Below are 21,958 nucleotides of genomic sequence, written 5' to 3'. Positions count from 1 at the left end.
CTCTTGCTTTGTAGAGTTCTGTTGAATAGACTTCTGTAGGAGCCACCACTCCATACCATGGCTTGTCCTCTTAGGCAAAAGATGCTGAAGAAGGAGCTACTTTGCACCCTTGCAAAGGATAGAGAGGGTATCTGTAAGAAAATCTGGAAAGTCACCACCTGCCAGTGATGCTGATAAAAAATACCACAAGGTAGTGTGCTGCAAGCACACTTGAGAAATTATTGGTTCTTATGGATTAGATGAAAAGGAAGAACCTTTGCTGTGGTCAGCTTTCCACAGTGTTTCAGACCTTGCAACAGAAGAGAGTAACTAAGCTATAAGAAAAAGGTGGCTGCAGAAGGACATGGGGACAGCTGTGGAAAAATAGATTTTTAAAGTGTATTTTGTTGGAAGATTTGAGATAAGTAATAAAAGTTCAGATTTTAAAATGCTATTTCCTCTCTTCTGTGGTGTCTTGAGAGATTATTCCTCTGTTTGCTTATCATAAGATCACTATTTTTATAACTGTTTTTATCACTCTGTAGTATTTGTGGATAAGAGTTTTCAGTGAAATATTTCATGTATTTTAGAAAAGTATTTTGGAAGTTCCTATCCTGCTATTTGGCTCTGCATACTTTTTTCTCTCCTGGATTAGGAAAGAAAAATCATCAAACCTGTTATATATTTGTTTACAGAACTGTGGAATTTTTTATGAATTATTAATTAAAAAGTCTTGAAATGACTTAGCAAAAGGCTTTAAACAATATATTTCAGCATACTCATTGAAGTGATTAAATTTCTTTCTTTATAAACTTGGAGGAAGCTAGTTTGTGAAGCATTTGACTAGAAACTAATCAGTTTCAGCCATTTCTCTGGAAATGTTTTCGTCAAGGTTATGTTGGTTGAGGTTTGCTAGTTTTGCCTGAAAAGGCAGGTGAAAATATTTAAGCTGTTGCCTCTTAATATGCTATTAGTTCACTGTTGCAAGTGCCAGGGAGATTTTAATAATTTACATAATTTACCAAACAAACAGCTTCTATCAAAGTGGAAGGTAAGAAATGATGGAGTCTTATGATTACTTTACACTGTGGGCTTACACTGACAAATGAGATGGACTTCTGATATGAAAGTTTGCAATCAGCTTGTTTAATAAAGAAGTTGCTCGAATTACCAGGCACATGACTTTATTCCCTCCTTTTTCTTGTCCAGTAGATGCAAATTGACTCTTACAACCTCAGGTTTTCCCCAATCTTGTTGCAACTGCTAAATAGTTCCTGTGTTCTCCCTGAGCACCTCATGCTCCCTTAGACTTCCAGGGACATTTGCTGGAGTGAAACATCAGTAAAACTGGTGACACACAAATGCCAAAAAGCCAAGTCAGAATGGTAGAAGACAGTGTTGCCATGGGATTTGCAATTACAGTAATATTGGTAATTGCATGTTGGTATGGTTTGGAATGCTTTGTCATTTTAAGTTCCTGTGGTCTCACTAATCCACTTGTTCTCTCTTAGCTCCTCTGATCCTATCATGTACTTTCTGTACTTTCTGTGGTGGTGTTCTGTGTTGTATATGTCTTTGGAAATCCAAAACTATTACCACCTCTCCTTTTTAGCCATGACTTTGGAATGGAGACTATTCAGTTCCTATGTAAAGAAAGCTGGCTTCAGTCTGCAACATTTCAGATACATTTTAGTCAAGATTATATGATAGGTCATATAACCAAAGCCACTGCTGAGAGACAGGTATTAGTCTGAGGCTTGTGTGTAGCTGGTAACCTGATTGAGCAAATCCACTTTAAGGCTTTGCTTTGCAAAGTGACCTGCAGTAACCTGTTAGGTGCAGATTGCTGTAACCTCGCCAGCCTGACTTTCTTTGGTAGAAGTAGATGTGAAGCCTGTTACCTCTATCCAGTTTTTGAGAAGGGTCGAGGGTTATTTTTTTCTATCTTGGTGTGCCTTGTCCTTTTACAGTTTTTGCCATTTATTGTTTTGTTTCTCCTTTCAGTGTTTGACTACAGCTATAGAGATTACATCCTGTCCTGGTATGGGCAACTCAGCAGAGATGAGGGGCAGCTGTACCAGCTGCTCTCTGAAGACTTTTGGGAGATTGCCAAGCAGCTGCGACAGAGGCTGAGTCACATTGATGTAGTTAAAGTTGTCTGCAACGATGTAGTGAAAGCTTTACTCTCGCACTTCTGTGACCTTAAAGGAGCCAATGCCAGGTAAAAACAAAGCTGCAGTTCTTTGGAATTTACTGCTTCTCTCTTCACTTACAGATATGCTAAATCAAGGTGATGAAGACTGTGTATAAAACTGATAAAATAGTTCAAGCTTATTACCAGTTTTTGAGATCAAGCAGCCTTCAGGATGTCTGTAAGGAAACACTTGGACTCCTTTTTCTAAGTTTGGAGTCACTACTCTTTTCAGTTTAATCCATGAATCCTTTGTTCACAGTAGGAGGTGGGCTGTGTGCGCAGTTCCTGCAAAGTACTGTGAACATGCAATGGAAAGAAGGACCACTGTCAGTGCAGTCAACAGAAAAGAAGATAGTTATTTGCACCTTTCCCAGAATAGCACCAGGAATAATTCCATTCAGTTTTCCATTTCTTCTAGCCCTGGGAGGCAAAGCCTTGTGTTTTCTGTAGGTGACCTGCCCTGCAGTAACAAGACTTCTAGTGGAAAGATTGTTGGCTGTATTTTTTTCTCTGCTTAAGGTACCTTTCTGATTTCATAAAATTCCTCTTTGTCCACTTGAAAAAGCCAGCTTTCCCCTGAACACTAGGGTTCCACCCAAATTGTAATTACAAATAGGAAATCTTAGCCTATGCAGCTTCCACATCTGAATACACAATTTGTCTAATTGTGCATGGAATTTGGTCTTGTATCTGCACTTACCTGCATTTTGGTTATTCTAATTGAATATGCTTTAGTCATTCAGATTTAGATGTACATTTTATTCTGTGAAGTTGTTTTACCTGCAGTTAGATCCATGTATTTTTGACACCTCACCAGACAAAATTGTGTTCTGCCAGTGATCAATCTGTTACCATTGACACTTCTTTCTCTTCTGTACTAGAAGACATAGTTAATGTATTTGTGGTAGATCCTAGCTAATTTTTATGTAAGCTAATGCATAAAAAAAGGAAAGACACTAAAGGGTGGTTACATTCAAGAAAATAAGAAATTAAGATGTATGTACTTTGCAATAGATTTTGCAATGGGTTCTAGGTACTGCTTTCTTTTAGCTCTGCAATGAGGTAAAAATCTCTTAGATAAAACTCCTAAGTGTGCTCCTTGATTTTTAAGTATCACGCTTGCACTTGTCCTTGATCAGAATAAAGTGCTTGCTTTTGGGAAGAATTTGATTTGACCAGTTAAAGAATGAGGAAGTTGAAATTTTTTTGTTGTTTGTTTTTTTGCTTTTTTGAAATCTGAATATTTTTCTGTTTGAAGCTGGGAATGTAGGATCTAGAATTGCAGAATTATTAAGTATTATTAATGCTGATTGTTGGTGAGGCTTCTTATCTGCTGAGAATTATGACCACTTCATCTGGTCTTTGTTGGATTGTTATTTCCACTATGTAGAACTAAAATAAATTCTTTTGGTTATTTTCTGGTTAACTTTTTCACTTGGAAGTAGTAAATGCACCTTAACTTTGGGTAAGACTGCATTAGTATGGGAATGAAAAAAAAGTCCTATCAAGGCTGTGTAATAGCAGGTTAGAAAAAAGCCAAACAAACCAACCCAACAGCTCTAACTGAACAATGTATAGAGACTTGAACTGGACTTAGTGACTGTTTTTTGCAGACTGCAAGGCTGTGAATTCACAGGGAGAAAGGTCTGGTTTTAATGTGCTTGACAGATCAGCAACATGATGCTGCATGACGTAAGTTGCAAAGCATTAGAGTTTCCTCATGCTGCTCATCCAAACTTGTTCAGAAAGTCCAGGGAGCTGTATGGATATTGCACAGGGCTCACCATTTCTTAGCAGATGGAGAGACAGCTTAAATGCTATGTACAGGCAAAGTCAGCAGAAAGGTGACATTGTGCTCATACACTACAGATGGAATTTGTGCTGCTGAGAGATGTGAGCATGCATATAATAAACCTGAAAGCACAGCAAATATTCAGATGGTGTTTTCTATTTAAGAGAATTTGAAGTTTAAACAAGATTGAATTTTGTACAAATTACCTACTGCTATGGAGTTTACTGTGCTGGAACCTGCTGACATTTTAAGCTATAGACTGAGAACTAAAAAGTATGTCACTTCTAGCTTGGAAGCCTTTAATTATTTTCTGTATTGTTGTCCTGGTTTTCAACTGGGATAGAGTTAATTTTCTTCCTAGTAGCTGATATGGTGCTGTATTATGGATTTAGGTTGAGAATAATGTTGATATCACTAGTGTTCTAGTTGTTCCTAAGCAGTGTTATGCTCTGTCAGGGACTTTAGCTTCTCATACTGCCCTGCCAGTGAGGAAGCTGAAGGGGTGGGCAACACAAGAAGCTGGGCAGTGACATAGCCAGGACAGCAGACCCCAGCTAGCCAAAGGGATATTCCATACCATATGCTGTTATGTTCAGCATATAAATTGGGTGAAAAGCTGTCTGGGACATACTGCTTGGGAACTGGCTGAGCATCAGCCAGCAGGCGTTGAGCGTTTGTGTTGTGCATCACTTGGTTTATATATTCTAATTCTATTATTATTATTATTATCATTATTATTAATAATTTCCCTGTCTTTTCTGTTCTATTAAACTCTCTTTATCTCAAGTTGTAGAATGGCTTGGGTTGGGAAAGACCTGAAAGTTCCAAACCCCTGCTGTGGGAAGGGACAGCTTTCATTAGACCAGATTGCTCACTGCCCCATCCAACCTGGCCTTGAACGGTTCTGGGGATGGGGCATGCACAGCTTGTCTGGGAAACCTGTTCTGATGCCTCACCACCCTCAGTGGGAAGAATTTCTTCCTTATATCTAATCTAAACCTACTCTCAGTTTGAAGCCATTGCCCCTTGTCCTGTCACTACAGGCTCTTGTAAACAGTCTCTCTTCACCTTTCTTTTTGGCTCCCTTCAGGTACCTGAAGGCTGCAATTAGGTCACCCTAAAGTCAGGAATTTTACCTTTTTTCCTATTCTCTCCCTCATCTCACTGTGGGAGGGTGAGGGAGTGAGTGAAAATCTGTGTGGTGTTCAGCAGTATGCTGGGTTGAATCACAGTTGAATTGTCACAGTTCAAATACAAAAAATTTGTCTTCCTAAGATAGGGAATGCAGATCTTCTTGATCTGCTTTGCTTTCTGTTAATGTTTTGAAGACAGTAATAAATGTAAATTGGCATTCACATTTCCTTCTGTATCTCATAATGAATCCAGTTAGTTTTGGATGATAAATATGTTGGAACAGAGGCTGTAATTAGAGAGAGGTATCTTTCCTGTTGTGATACCTCTTGGAGTGCTCCATTTCTTGCCACTGAGTTTATACCGCAGCATGGTGGCCAAGGGCATTTTGTCCAGTTTTAAATACCTCTAATGCTGTCTCTGGAGGGGGTGCCACCTGAGCCACTTTGTCTTGGTTTTCCTATATAGCAGATAATCCACTAGCATAGCAGAAAGGAGTCATCCATGCCCAGGAGGACAGATGTATGGTTTTTTTAGAGTGAAGTTTGTGTTTTGTGACTAGGTGCACATTGGACACACAAATTTCTTTACTTCTTTCACTGACAAACTTCAATCTGTGATTAACCAGGATGTCTGAAGGGGTGAAAATAGGCTGAGTCCCTTCAGAATGAGGAAGGGTGCTACAGTCTTTTCTTTTGCTCCTGCTTTCTGTCTGGCTTATCGTAACCATTTCAAAAGTTCGCTTAGTTATAAAGTGTTCAAGGTAAATAGCCAGCAGAGGCCAGAAATGAAGAAAAGTGCTGGGAGACCTTGTCTCCCTTCAAAGCATGGGTCAAGGCCAGGTTGGATGGGACTTTGAGCAACCTGGTCTAGTGGAAGGTGTCCTTGCCCATGGCATGGGGTTGGAACTAGATGATCTTTAAGCCTCTTCCAACCCAAACCATTTTATGATTCTTTGATAAGAGGAGAGGCCACTTCCATGGTGGCTGGTTGGAGACAGGGCATTGGGAGAAAGTAAACTTGTAGTGTTAGGTCTATTACCCATTTTTTTATTCTATCTCCTGGCTTTCCATAACAGCAGCTGTCTTTCCTGTGCATGCCACACACATCTACAGAGTGAAATATGGGCAGAGACACTTCTAGCCACATCTTCTCCACTTCTGTCTGGAGTGACATAAAGCAATGCAAGCTGTAGGCAAGACAATTCCCAAATTTTTCATCTTGTATATGTCACTGGGGTGTACTTTGAGGTTCAGTTGTGATTTCAAAGGAAACTGCTGCTTTTCAGTGAGAATTTTTATTAGTAGTAGTACTTTAAATTTCCCCCCCTATATCTTTTGGCTTTTAGTGTTCTCTGTCTTTAACCCACAGCTGGGGCACATTTGACCCCACAGACAGAGGAAGAACTGTTTTCTGCAAACGTGAATATGTGGTACCACAGGCTGCTTCTGACCAGTTGTCTACTACACAGCATCTGTTGGTATATGCTGAAGTGTTTTTATGTGGTTTTGTGCCCAGACTTGCCGCATAAGTTATGAGTTAGCAAAATGAATGCTTGGGGTCTGCAGGCTGCTACCAGTGCTGATTCAGAACCTATAGATAAGAGCTCAATGCTCTTGGAAAGTGTTGTGGGGAAATTGCTGCTTTGTGATCAGTACAGTAAGCTGTTTGGGGATTAAAGTTTGTATCAGACGTGTTTTGATAATGTTCCTTTTGTTTTCTGTTTTTACAGACAGGGTAAGGAGAGAAAATAACTCTTCATTTTCTTTGCCCAGGTGAATACCTTGGCATGTATAGGGTATATAACTTCAATTTTTTGTGATTGCAATGTGTATTGTGATAAGATAGTTAAAAAAAAAAGGTGATGTCACCACAAACTGATTGAGAGCAGACTGATACAAAGGGAGTTGTAACACTTGAGATTTAACTTGGTTAATTCTATAGATCCAAGTTATCTGGATAGAAACTAAGCACCTCCCACAGGTCTTGTTTTTTGTTATAATTCAATTTGCCAGAAACCAGAAATACTAAGAACTGGTTACCACGGTCAGCCTCTGGAAAGGTGTATCAAGGGGATTAGTATAAAGCTGTAGAGATTTGTTGCAGTGGGAACAGCTGTGTATGAAAGTGCTGAGAGCAAATTAGTCATGAAAAACCGAGGCCTGGGCATGTTATTAAATTCAGCCCATAGCTAGCACCACGTCTAAAGCTCACCATTTGTTTTTATGCTTCAGTGTGGCAAGTTTGGTTTCCTATTAATGTCTGAGTATAACCTTGATACCATAATAAGCAATAAGACATCCCAGTGCTGATGTGGTCATACCACAATTTGTAAGCCATTCATGAGTTCTTTGCCTCTCTTACTAATATGGCTTTTTTTCTGAAAGAGGTAACTGTGGCATGTATAAATGAGAGGTTTTGTGCACCATAAACATCAGTTGAAATGCTTTATAAAAATTGCTGATTTATCTTGATAAAATAGCAGCTGTGGAAATTTTGGGTTTGGCTTTGTCTGCTTTTCCTATTTTTTGTTGTGCTTTCTGAGGTTTATGTGATTTTCATTGCTTTGTTTTTTTAAGTAGATACTTTTTTCTGGTATATTTGTTATACTGGCTTGAAAAGGTCTAAAGTTTTGATTCTGTCATAGAAAACTCATAGATCAAGCAGTTTTTACTGCGCTGCATTGTCAAGCTTACAGCTCTGAGGGTGATACAGGTGAAGAGATGCAGCCTGCTTGTTGCTCTGGTAGCTCTCAGTTGGTTTAATGAAAATGCATGGTGAATGTTGAATACACTGATGACACTTATTTAGAGTTGCACGTGCACTTCTGCTCACAATTGTACTGATTGAGACTTAAATAGAGCTCTGCAAGGCTGTCTCTTGAAAAACTAAATAAAGAAATATCAAGGCTGAAGGAAACACTTTGTTATCCATCTATCACTTGAGTAATTTCCTGTAGAGGAATTGTTAGTTTTTTACATGGCGTTGTTGTTTGGGTTTTTTTCATTTGTTTGGTGGGTTTTTTGGGTGGTTTTTTTTTTGGTTGGCTGGCTGTTTTTTGGGGGAGCATGGGGTTTTTTTAGGGGGGAGGGTGTGTGTGTGTGTGAATTTGCTTCCTGCCTTAATTTCAAAGCAAACTGACTTACGTTTGTCAAAGATGCTTTGTGTCAGCTTCATGCATCCAACCAAAAATACCAGGTTTTAATACTCCTGATGGAGTTACCAGATGGTCCTTGACAAAAATATGGATATCTAGAGTAGATTGATTTCCATGAGGTTGCTGTATTGGGAAACCTGGAATTCCAGGTGATAGTCTGGTCTTATGGAATGGCTATAGGTCCTGCATTCCTGAGAAATGAGGTATTGTTGTTAAAAAGGTGTTGATATTGGCTCAGAGTTGCTTACTTAAAGTATGGGAAGGAAATGATGATACTTCTATAACCCTGGTAATGTTTTAAGTGCTTCTCTTCAGGAATACTGCAGCAAATCTGGTCTTCTGCTTTCCTTTATAAAGTGCTGGATGAACTGTAGGCTTGTAAGGAGTAAGGTCATAACACTGATGACACTCAGTGGGATATGCAGGCAGTAAATGCACAAAGCCACCTCCAAGCAGAGCATAGTTAGTGTGTGTCAGTTTGTTCCCAAAGAAAAGTACAGCTTGGAACAGACCTGGTACAAAGGAATTCACTTTGGCAGGTCCTATCTATTGATCTATATTTGTACTCTGCTGCTTAATCTTTCAGTACTTTGAGGTGCAACTGAAGGAAATCGCTTTGCTTTCTGGCACTATATAGAACTATTGGATAGTGTTAAAAATTCAGAGAAGGCTCTTAATAAATTTACAGGAAAGGAATTTGGGCAAGGTTAAGTCTGGCTTTGTAGCTCATGGGGGAGAGAAGATGGGTATGATCTGTAAGAATACTGTGTAGAGCATATGTTCTGTCTCCTGTTTTAAAAAAGTCACCTGCATCTTGACAGATGACTATTGTCACTATTACTTCAGTCTTAATTGTTCAAGAAGACACAAATGAATTAAGTTGCCACTTGCCATTATTCGAATATTGTCTAAAGGAGATTAATTGAGCCTGGTTTACAGAGCTTGTATCATGCCTGTTTTGGAACTGTTTTCTAGAATGCCACATTTATATTAGTTCACTGCACACAGTTGTGCTCAGAATTTATGGCTAATTGACTGGGCTTTTAAAGCTCTGTCTAAAAATATCTGCACACGGTTTTAGTTCAGTTTTCTGTGATTTCTAAGGGACTGTTTGTTTAGAAAATCCAGTCACACATGCTAGTAATACATGTTCAGAATTAGATAGGAAAATAAATAATGTCTATGTTACTATTTGGGCTATTTAATAGTGCTTAATAGCTTTATTGGCACTGGAGAGATGTAGCAGCACTCCACTTTATGTACATGTATGTGGATTGCACTTAAATCTGCTTTTCCTCTTGGTCTCTGCAAAATGAACAGTGTCATATTCTCATAGAATTGAAGATCTAGGTTTTATATCAAGCCTTAAGAATATGCCTGATCAGGACATTTTAGCTCTTGCCCCAAGGTAGTAAACAGACATGGTTTAGTGGCTAAGCAGTGGTGTTAATACTTCTCTGATTGCTCACTGCTCTCTTTTCAAATGTGTATCAGTGGAGGGGAAGCCTGGGTTAGAAGGGCAGCTGTTTACTGGCCAGACCTAGCTGACACACAGTATTTCCCTGCAAGCTCATCAATGATAATATTGAGACAAATAGAACTGTAATGCTTCCTGTATGCATGCAGAGGAGGATATAAACCAGTATGTTTTGTCTTGTCTGATTTATCACTGTCATATTGATTTATTCTGTAGCTGTTCAGCTTCCCCCCAAGCTTCCCCTCCTGCTTTCAGTCTTCCTTTTATTTCTCTTGCCCAACAGTGATGAATACTGCAGGAGTTGTTGACAGAACTGTTCGACACTGACAGGCAAGGCTTGTTTAGAGTTGAATTTCCTGAATACTTTGTTTCTCTATTTTCGTAAATATCTTCCCTATTGCTTTTTAGATCACATGTAGATATAGTTTGGCTAGGAAAACCTGTTCTAGGGAGTCATATCTTCTTAGGTAAGGAAGACAACTCCAGGAAAAAATGAAGATATTCTTGAGCAGCTTATAAACTGGAGAGTAGGCAACTCTGCTCCCCCCTTGCATTCCTGTAGGCAGGAACACATTAGACAAATTAGAATGGTAAGAACCAAATATTTGCCTATGTGCTTGTTTATTCTGTTCCATTTTCCATTTGTGTTCTTCTGACTGTGTGTCAGAAAAATCCTGGCATAGGTCCCACTCAGCAAAGCTATACGTGTTGGCTCTTGACTGGGAATAAATTTTTGCAGTAGGGAGACAGAGTTCTCTTGCATGGATGATACTATAGGTACAGTGTGTTTGCAGTCCCAAACAGACTGGCATTCCTCAGGAGACTTGTAGATGGATATTGAAGACAAAGAAGGCTAATCTCAGTTCAATGAAATTTTCTGTGCATTATGGCTCTGTTTTATACTTTGCACGTGCTAAGAAAGTATATCTAATCACTATGCAAGATGTCCCAGAAATAAGGTGTCCAAAATAGATGGGGTTCGTTCACAGGCCAAAAAAGCAGTCACCATTTGCATTTAGTTCTAACTCTGTATCATAGCTGTTAATACACAGGAATAATTTCTAGTGATAATTCTTGTACTTGGTGCTGGTGAGGCTGTATCTTGAATGCTGGGTTTAGTTTTGGGTCCTTCACTGCAAGAAAGGCATGGAAGTGCTGGAGCATGTCCAGAGGAGGGCAACAAAGCTGGAGAAGGGTCTAGAGGACCAGCCTTATGAGGAGTGGCCAAGGGAGCTGGGGGTGTTTAGTCTGGAGGAGAGTCTTATTGCTCTCTACTGAGAGAACTGCCTGAAAGTAGGTTGTAGCCGAGTGGGGGTCTGTGTCCTTTCCCAGGTAACAAGCAACAGGAAAAGAGGAAATGGCCTCAAGCTGTACCAGGGGAGGTTGACATTATTAGGAAATATTTCTTCACTGAAAAGGTGGTCAAGCATTGAAACAGGCTGTCCAGGGAAGTGTTAAAAGTCCACGTAGATGTGACACTTAAGGATGTGGTTTAATAGTGGACTTGATGATCTAGAAGGGCTTCTTCAACCTTAATTATTCTATGTTCCCTGTGAGTCATCCTGTTTGCTGGCATTTTGTGTATGCTTCTGGCTTTGGTTCTAAGTGGCTGACTTTGGGTGCACCAACCTGTCTGGAAGACTTTACTTCCACAATAAGAGGTGGCTGTAGGTAAATGACCCAGACTTTCTGTCAGCAATCTGCCCAGGACTTGTCTGGGCTTGGATAAATAATGAGCGCCTTTAAGGGAGAACATGACAAAGGATGTTTGATGTGGTGTAGAGGAGGCTTCAGGATATGTCTGGAGTATGAAAGAAGAGTAGAAATGCACTGAGAAAAATAGCTATGTATTCAGCTGCCACTGAGAAAAGATCCTACCAGAATAAGATAAACAGCTTTCTGAGCTCAGTCAGCTGCACCACCTGGACTGGTTGATAATGAAGATTACATGTCATCTTCATAAACCAGTACTCCTCAGAAAAGAGTATTTATATCCAAGATGTTCCAAGGGACTTGTTTTGAAATTTGACATACCTATAACAATTGAAACACCTTTCATGATCAGTGTTTGCAAACAAAGCATTTGATTTGTGATTGAGTTAAAGGCGTTAGTCAAATGTCATCTTTACATTTGTTTTTCTGAAAATTATTTGTAAAACCAATTTTAGTCTTTTTAAGACAAAATATTGTATTACTAGAACAAAATCAGAGTTATGGTTACTATTCCAACCTATTTTCATCCTCCTGAGCTGGCTAGCAAAAATTAGTTATTGTATAATACTGCCTGTCACTATTGGCCGTATAGTGGTGTCTGACTGAAAACATTTGGTTTGTCTGTATACAGTTCGTGGTCACTTTTTCCACAAGCAGAGGCAATGGGCTTAGAGTAGCTCTGTGAGTAGCACTGACTAGGACAGCAACCTAACCTAGCCAGGTTGGCAGCCTCCAGCTCTGGGAAGAAAGCAGATGTTATGGAAAATAGGAGCAGGTACTGGTATGAGACATGACAGATACAAGCCTTTGTAGCACCTTAGAGCCTTCTACTGATAACTAGTCTTGTGTACCTTTGTAAATTACTGTGGTGCCTCTGAGGTGATGCTGTGTCTGTCTGTCTGGAACCACTGGCTTGGTCACCTTGTTGTTAAAATGGATTGGAGCACATGAGGCATGTGGCCATAAAAGAACTGCTAGGATACCTTGTCTCTGCTTCTACGGCTGTTTTTGTATAAAGAAAATCTGCACTAAGGAGTTCACTGAAACATGTTCTGAAAAGTCCAGAAAAACATTGTCACCTGCAAAGAGAGAAACTAGATAGTATTGGGCACAGAATCAAGGTGAGGGGGATTTGCTCCCTGTTTCTTTCAGAGCTGTCATCCAAAAACTTGTTTGTGAGGAGTCTGCAAACAACACAGTGTGCATCATGGGCTTCCTCACCCAGCAGCATGTTGCTGTGCATGTTCAGCACAGCACCCACCCATTATTCATGCTGCAGCATTTTATCAATTAGCGACTGATGATCGTAGGTGACTTCTGATACAAGTCTATGTAAGTTCTCTCCTCTTCATTTTTCTCTTTCTAGGCAGGAAGATCCACCAAGACCTTTTTTGCTGCACTCATGCTTGAGGAGCTCTGATGAAGAAGTAAGATTTCTGCAAAAATGTTCTCAAGTTCTGGTGTATTGTCTCCTACCCTCAAAGGATGCCCAGTCTGTCAGCTTGCGCATAGTCCTTGCAGAAATACTTGCAACAAAAGGTAGATCAAAGATAAGAGATGATTAACCACTTGTACATGTACAATAGTAGCAAAGTTTATCTTCTATAAGTCTTGATGCTCTGCTTTTACACTCTGAAATTTAATTTCTGTGATAGCCACTAAGACGCTATATTCACAAAATCAAGCATATACTTACTTAACTCTCATGATCTGATGCTAGGCTCTTTATCACATTTCATGAGGAAACACAATTTTTCCTTTCTTATTGTGTTTTTTCATAGAGGAATACTTTTGCAGCTTTCCTTGGGATTATTTGTAGTGATTATATGAATACTTCTGGCCTGTTATATTACATTCAGATAATAAACACATCCTTAAATCTGTGGATCCTATAACTGAATCATTATATTTAATTCATTATTTTACACTTTGATGTATGCGGTGTGTTTTCTTAAATTGAGGAATTTCTATTTTGATTTTATCAGCTACACTTTATAAATACAGTATGCATTTTTTATGTCGCTGTCAAATTCAGAAATTATGAAGTCCCAAGTATATTATGTAATTCAGTTTACTTTCATTTATACTGGCTATAATGTCATAGCCTTCAGAACACACAGCATAAAGAATGAAAACACTTGGAATTTTCCAAATAGAGCTCAGCTTTGTCAATGTACATCAATTTCTGTAATAGAATAACCAGTTTTATCAAGAAAGTGTATGCATTCTTAAATGTACTGTGTGGTCCAGAAGACTGGTTTTGGAATTTTTGATGTCTATAAACTTGGATATTTATTTCTGCCTTTTATCTGCAGTTTTCATTTGCAAGACAGCAGTTATTCTTCAACATAAGGATTTTGTTTTAAAATATTTTTTCTCTCCAGTACTGAAACCAGTGGTGGAACTGCTGAGTGATCCAGATTACATTAACCGAATGCTACTCAGCCAGCTGGAGTACAGAGAACAGATGAATGAGCATCAGAAGAAAGACTACACATATGCTCCTTCTTATGAGGAGTTCATCAAGCTCATTAACAGCAGCTCTGATGTTGAGTTCCTGAAACAACTGAGGTATTTAATGTTTCACTGTAGCTCATTCAAAACTAAACATGCTTCTTTTCCAGCCCATTACTAAGGTTTGAATAAATTGTGATTTTTCTTTTCAAATTTAATTTTAGATTTCTTTTTATTTGGTGAAGGAGAGATAGTAAGGATGATAAGCTGCAACATTTGTTAGATCTCTCATGTATTCAGCATTTTAGCTCAGTGGCAGAAAATGCATAAAAATTCTGCTTAGTAGTATACTGGAGATGATTGTACTGTTGAAAGGGATAAATGCTTGAAATGTATGAAAGACATACTGAACTCTTCTTTGCAACTTGCCTCTGTGGAGTTAGATGAAATATGTTGAGTTTCTATTAGTGTGAATGGTTTTCTCCTCATTATCTTTGAGTTATGACTGGCCATGGTGGTCTGGTGACTCTGAACTATAGTGATCTTAGGGACACTGAGCATTCAGAACAGCTTGCTGTGATTGTGGCATGGAAAGAAGGGATTTGAGTTCCAGCAAATTAAACCACTGGATGAGATGTTTTTCTGGACTATTGCAGGGAGGCGTTTCTCAATTGCATCTTTCTTAACCATGTTAATGAACTCTACAGAGCTTGTTAAAAACAGAAAAAACATCACTGAGCTCCTGCATATCACGAGTTTGTTTGATGTTTGTTTGCCTTTTTTTCTGATGCAAATAGCACTTGCTTACTTTCATACTAATTCCGCTCCCTGTCTCATCTTTCTTCTTATATTTCTTCTCTTAATATGAGATATTGCCCGCCTCTCAAGCCTGCTTGCCCAAGACCCAGTTGTTTATGCTTGCCTTATCTTTGCAGCTGTATTTCTGATTTATATGAAAGGATAAGGAACAACTGATTGGGAAGTAGGGAACAGAGATAACTGCTGTTATAGAACCTCCCTAGATGTCCTTGAGTTGGTTTTGTTGAGCAGAGCAAAGCTTTGGAGGACCCCTGAAACCATGTCTGAAGTGTTTGTCTAAGCTCTTACCAGAGACTGGCAGTTTTTTCTCTGCCCAACTTCCCTCTGTTGCTGCTGCAGGCCAGCTTTTTCTCTTCTCAAATGGCTGCAGAAACATCTGAAATACACATGCAGATTGATTACATTTGGTGAATTCTGTGCCATCTCTTGTGACCCTGAACTGTTAGGCTTGGCCTGATCAGGCCAAGAGCTGGTTTATTGGGATGGAGTGTGCGGGCTGTGCAAATAATGTCATCCTTTCTCTTGTTCTTCTCTTTGATTCTGAAACCACTTGCATTTCTGGGATAGGAAAATACATTTAGGTAATGGTGAAATGATTCTGTTGCTTGGCTACTTATTGTTCATCTGCTGTAAAATTTGCTCTTTACTCTCGGACAGCGTGCCTTTCCTGAGAGCAGAAATTAGTCTATATTAGACTCTGCCTAAAACCTAATTGATGTATTTATTAGCATAATCACACTAATGGATCTGTTTGTTTCAAAAGAAACCCAACTCTTATGTTGTTGTTGTTGAAGCACATTAATGCTCAGTGTGTTCTCTTTTTAGCTGATAGGTCACTTTAAATTGCATTCTCTAATACCAGAGAGCAGATCTGCTTTATGAAATAATGTGGTTTTGGCTACACCTAGGTTTTTCCTTTTTAGTCCATGAATTCCAACTGCCATCATCTTGAAATGTGCTCCTCTACACCCAGCAAAATGTTGGTCAGTCTAACCTGATCAGTATTTTAACAGAAAATGTCTGAGAAAATGGATCTTCTTTTTAAAGAGAAATAGCATTTCATTTTGCAGGCAGTGTTCTTCCTTTCTCTGGGATAGTGGTTAAAGAGCATTTCCTGTGGCAGGAGGCATTCCCATTCTTTTTCCTCCGGCACTGTGAGAGCACCCAGAAGAGAGATGGGCCAGCCTGCAGTCATCTCAAATTTGTGTAGTCTGTGTGGCAAAGCTTTCATGATTAACCAGTGAAAGCTTGCAGATTTGCATTAACAAACCAAACAGTGGTCCCTATATGGATTGAAAACAAGCAAAAGCAGGTGGTACTTAGCTGTAATTCACAACAGTGAACCACAGGGCAAATCTATAGAGAAGGAGTTAAATAGGAAGAAACAAGTTGTTGTGCACTTATCCCTGAAAAGCACAGTAAGAGTCTGTTGGAGTGATGGGAGTGGGGCAAAATGCTTCCCGTTCTCTTACAACAAATAAATTACTGGCATGTTTTACTTAAACAGAGTTTTCCACTTAGATGCTATTCTGGGTAATTATGCTCATCAAGAATTCCTGTTCTTGGTTTTATTTGGAAATAATTTTTCAGTGTCTGTTCTAAGCCAGTGCATGGCATTCATGAACTCTAAGCCTCCTCCTGTTAGTTATAATGTTGCCACATAACATCTTGGTAAAGAACATGTACAGGCAATAGCAATTTTCACTGTAGGCTTAGCTTTGAGGGAAATTTATCTTAAGGCACTAGGAGTTGCTGGGAACTCATTATTTTGTATTAAACATTCCTGACATGCTTATCTCTGCAGATTGATTATTATTTGTTTAATAAATCAAGATAAAATACCTTGCTAAGTTCAAGAGGCTGTGGGACACTGATAAACATTTCCTCAGACTCCTGCCTGACCCCAGCCAAGAAGGCAGGGACTCCTGGGTGCTCCTTGATGTACGCACGTGACAGTACAGCAGGGAGGGCTGATAAGGCATCCTTCCAGACTGATTTTGTGAACAGAGTCTTTCTTGTGGGTATAGCCAGGTTTTTGTGGTGGGGAAGGCAGGGAAAACTTCTGGTTGGTTCAGTGGAAGCCTGTGGGTGAAAGGTGTGTGTTGCTCTCACCCAGGAAGTCAGAAGAGAGAGGGAGGCTGTGTGGGTCTCCTTGTAAGCAAGTGTAAAGCTCTCTTCTGTGCAAATAGCTCTCCCTGAAAAGATGATAATGGTGCTAGGATTTTCTAAATCTTGTTTCTCTCCTAGCTTAGAAGCACTACCTTAAGAAGAAATATTGTATTGATTTTCTGCATTGTTTTTATGGATTTTATTTTTTGATAGCTTTTGAATGATGCAGTAACTACTTAATATTAATTTTGGCGAACTTTAGGATTCATAGTTTGTTTGTATCTATAGTGAACCTCTAACATTTAGTCACTTAATCTCTTGGAACATAACGATTATTTTTGTGTAAATATCCCTTTAATTTTTGTAGGGAAATCAAGGGAGCTGATATTTTCATAAAGGAATTTGCTGATATCTGGGGAGCTATGGTTTTTTTTTTGGTGGGTTTTTTTTTTTGTTTGTTTTTTTTTTTTTTTTTTTTTTTTTTTTTTTTTTTTTTGTTTTTTTTGTTTTTTTTTTTGTTTTTTTTTTTTTTTGTTTTTTGTTTTTCCAATCATACCTTTACCATCTGAAACATTGAATTTGCTGAGGGGAATGGGGTGAGAAAAACAAACCAGCAAAGCTTTCACAGAAGGGACCACTGTATGGTTATACGCTAATGTCCCTCAAACTCACTCTTTCTAATGTTTCATTTCTTTGATGTTTGTCATGAAGGGAGGCAGACTTTTATTCCTGTATTACCAAGTTTTCACAAAGAGTGTTGTCCCTGTCTTTCAAGAGGAAATAGTTAAACAGTGAAATTTCACCTTCATTTCCCCTCAGACTGAAGTTAGCGTGGATTAATTGGAATTCTGCTACAAATAAGGAAGAAAATGAGTTCTTTCACATCAAATGGGAAACCTGTACCTTCTCTGTCAGGAGAAGGCTAAAGATAAAATGCCTGCTGGGTTAAAAACATAGTTGAGAGCAAAGAATAGTAAGGAAATAAGCTGGTGGATAGGTTTTATTCTGCTCTCAGGATCAGCATTGTATTTATTCTGATATTTATTGTTACAGCAGCAAAAAGTCACAACACAGTTCACAGTAAGAAAGACCATTACTACTGGCTCTGTATCATCTTTTACCTAAGAAATGAGAGAAGCGCGTGAATAGAAGAGAGAATAGGGAAGAAGTAATATGGGTGTGAGGCCATGAAGGGTCCAGTTTATCAAGTACAGTCACTTCCTCAAAGTTAAATTAATACATCACATTTAAAATGTCCTTAGATGTTAATTCACCAGCACCACAGAATATCTATCAGCTGGAATATTTGGAACAGAGTTACAGGGAGAAAAGGGTCATGGCCTGGCAGTGTAGCAAGGAGGTGCAGTGTTTCTGTGCTGCAGTGTTGTACAGCACTCCCATTGAGTAGGTGCAGCAAGAGCCCAGTGCTTGGGAGGAACAGACTAAATAGCATCTTTGAGCATGTAACTCCATATTAAAGTAATACAAAGAACAGGGAAAAAGAGATGATGTGTTAAGTATTGGTAATAAAAACATGTGAAATCGTGAAAGCGAACAAATAGGAGTAAATCTGGAAGGAAAAAAATTGCAAGATAAGTGGGAATTACCTTCCATGTGCAGTTGGTTGTGTGTACCTTATTTGATAAATTCATGATTTCACAGTTAGCTTACAACACCTGAGTGAGGTAAATGAGTGTCATTGCTGTGCATTAATAGATCACATAATGCATCAAAAGTTGAACTGAGCTGCCCTGAGTAACTTGGGAAGTTTTTGAGTGGGGAATTAACTGTGGGACTTCCTATGCACCACACCACCACCCTTAGTATGGGGCTGTTCTTCCTCTGACAGACTGGGCAAGAACTCTGTTTGCACCCACCACCAATCAAAATACAGTAATGGCAAAAGTAAGTAGTGTTACAAAAATTACAGGTTTTCAAACAGGTTTTCAGATTTCAATTTGATAGCTGAGGAATTTGCTGCAGAAAAAAAATCTGGAAATGTAGTTGTGAGTGTATGCTGTGTGTATAAAACTGTGTATACAAAGAGCCAGAGACAATCAAAATCCTAAAAGAGTTATAAGAGAAATGGGGGGAATTGAGTGATGTTGGTGAAAAAAGTTTATATGGAAGAAGGGAAATATGTTTTAAGGATCACATGCTCTTTCTTAAATGGAGAATAAGTAATCACAGAAATACCAGCCTTTCCAGGGGGCTTGAGCTTTCATCTAAGGGTTAACTTGATAGATAGCAAATTCACTGGAATACTTGTTTTCTTACCAGTATCAGTAGCTACCAAAGGAAGTGCATTGAAAGGAATTTGAGTGTTATGACCAGGACTTCGACATTTATGAAGGACTTAACTGACAGTCATTTTCTTTGCTGAGCACATAGTATCTGTTAGTTACAAAATCAGTTTTTCTTAAAATTCAGTTTGCTAGCGGCATGAAGTGTCTGCTGTTGTTCAGTGTAATTTTAGGTGATAAACATGTTTTAATTATTCCTGGAGTGTAGTACTTTGAGGTTTTATGTATTTTAGTGTAATTTGTTTCTTCTGCAAATTTATATATGCTCCATTTTGAGCGGATTAGCTGGAAAAACCTTACAGACCGCTCTTTGCTTTTAAACTGAACTACCATCCTGGTTTCCTATGAAAACTTATATTTCATGTTTAGAGTGTTTGTTATATTGTGTTGTGAACATTACCTGTCTGTGCAATGCCATCAGTTGAGAGACGAGTGCAGTGTTATTGTTAGTTGAATGTCTCCTTTTTGTTTCAAGATAATCTGTTCTCCCTGCTTCATGTGCACACTGCTCCTTAGCTTGGAGGTATACTGTGAGATTAACCTATTTCTAGGGGAGGAGGAAGTAGAAGTATTTTGATTTTTATTAATTCTTAAGTGTGGTGTATGAAGAACATGTTGTAAAAATTAATACCATGTTTTTTTCTTCTCCCTCTCTTCACCCTTATTCCCTACTGTTTTTAAAATTAGGTATCAAATTGTAGTGGAAATAGTTCAGGCAACCACAATCAGCAATATTCCCCAAGTGAAGAGACAGAAAGGTAAGATTCCATTTTTAAGTCACATCTGTTGTTTTCATTTTGAAAAGCTGTTTGAACTCGTGCCATACATATGCAATCAGTGTGTGTGGGTTTTTTAGACAGATTTTAGGAATGCTATGCTAGTATTTTGGTTCTGTTTCATTTGTCTGAATCTTCCAGAAGCTCACATGGTGTGATTATCCCCCCACCCTATCTTCATCTAAGCTGATGGATCATGAGAAAGGTCATATCTGTGATACATTTATTTTCAGAACTTGCTGCAACTGGGAATTCTGACATTACAAATTCATATGCTGAGAATCATATTTCCATTTTCTTGTTCATACAATCTGTTCTTCAAAATCTCAGTCTGTTCTCTTTTCGAAACACAGAAGGAATGATACAGCATAATTTGTCAGTCAGTTATTTTGACTCTTCAATGTATTATGTTTTTGAGTTGCAATAAAGAGTCCTCTTAATTTTCTGCAAAGATTTGACTGACTGCCTTTTTAAAAGCAGTGCATATTACAGCTGTACTTATATTTATATTACATATACTACTTTTTATGGCTCTCAAAATATGTAAAAACTGAGGTATATCATCAGGAGATGATCTTAATGGCAAAATTACTGACTAAATCATTGCTTAGGGAGGTGTACTTCAGTTGTATCAATGCATTAAAAAAGGCAACAGAGAGTAAAATTAATTTCTTTATAAATTGAAAAGATTTTAAGTTCTCATGTAATCTGTATCTCTAGGTTAAAAAAATCCTTTTCTAATTCCTTATATCAGAAAGGAAAATTTGTAAAAATATATTCAAGTATAATGAAATAAATGAAATAAAGAAAATGCAGAAACAGAAAATGAACGTGCTGTGGGGTGGGGAAATTTTTGGCAATCTGAAGAGCTTGAGATCTGTGCTCAAGTTTTGGAAAGTGTAAGGTTGTCAACACCAATAATACTTTTTGTTTACAAATAGAGCTCTAACATAGAGCTAAGTGTGCATTCCAGTAGGATATCTTGCTTGTATCAAACCAAGATAAAAGGAAAAGTAGGCATTGGTTTTTATTCAAGTGTACATTATAGAAATAGATATTAATATTTTTTAGATAAAAGACAATTGAATGTAAAATGTGTTTCATAAAGTAATAAAATGAGTACAGGGAATTTAACTCTGGGAACATTATGAAAAATCAAATCTTGCTAAGCCTGTATTTCCATTTGTGCTACCATTGGTCTTTTTGAGACAATAATTTGGGGAATATTTTTATACAGTTTATGGTCCTACAATTAATTATTTATTAATTCTCCTCTATCTCACTTGACTTTATTTGTTTAAATATCTACTGTTCTAAATCGTGAATATAAGATTTTTTTTGAAGCTACAATTGTCTGGTGGTGCAGAACAGATACAGAAATGTAGACCTGGTGGTATGTGGTAAAGTTGATTCTGCATTTTTATGGGCTCTTGATTTCTACCTCTACTAAAAAAAATAAACCTAACAAATTTCACTAGGTGGTGCATTGAAGTTTTTTATTATGATATGGACTTTTATTTTTGGTTTATTCCTATGGTATCCTTATATATAATTTAGGGGTTGATTACCACTGCTGACTCCGTTAGCTATTGGGACTATTGGGGCTAACCTTTTTTCTTTATTAAATAGCCAGTAGTTATGCACATTGTCTGAAAAAGGTTTGTTTTTTTTTTTGCTTGACACATATGATACAGTGTGCCCAACAGAGGCATGCAAATACAGTCTTTTTATAGTTCACACAAATTTAGGGCAGATTTTTAATTTCAGTTATTCCACTCAGGTTTTCATCTACCAAAATTTTTCAGGCTCTGTGTATGTACAGTAAATTCTTAAGAGGACTATCAAAACTGTAGAGGGGTAAAATCTAGTTCTGAAGACTGTTTTGTGCCTTATTTTTCCTAAAGGAGGTGGAGGCATTTTACCTAATGTGGTAATGAATCTAATATGTTCCTGAATTTTAAAAAGAAAAGGTTAGAGGAAAAACTTGTGGTACCCTTCTTAAAACAAATGAAACCCAACAAAAAAAAACCAGCACAGCTCACTGCTAACATAAA

At 38.1% G+C, this 21,958-nt stretch overlaps 1 protein-coding gene across 1 annotated transcript in view; it reads left to right on the top strand.

Annotated features, from left to right (window-relative positions):
* The window catches only part of SNX25 (sorting nexin 25), an 80,039-nt gene that overhangs the window by 18,294 nt on the left and 39,787 nt on the right, over positions 1-21,958 (top strand). Inside the window, exons 3-6 of the mRNA XM_038134325.1 lie at positions 1,984-2,200; positions 12,810-12,982; positions 13,828-14,014; positions 19,816-19,886. Of these exons, the coding sequence (XP_037990253.1) occupies positions 1,984-2,200; positions 12,810-12,982; positions 13,828-14,014; positions 19,816-19,886 (648 nt within the window). The remainder of the gene's footprint in view (positions 1-1,983; positions 2,201-12,809; positions 12,983-13,827; positions 14,015-19,815; positions 19,887-21,958) is intronic.

This window comes from Motacilla alba, chromosome 4 (genome assembly GCF_015832195.1).
Source record: "Motacilla alba alba isolate MOTALB_02 chromosome 4, Motacilla_alba_V1.0_pri, whole genome shotgun sequence".
NCBI classification, from domain to species: Eukaryota; Metazoa; Chordata; class Aves; order Passeriformes; family Motacillidae; genus Motacilla; species Motacilla alba.
The sequence above is the reverse complement of the archived record's forward strand: the minus strand, read 5'-3'. Positions and strand labels throughout refer to the sequence as shown.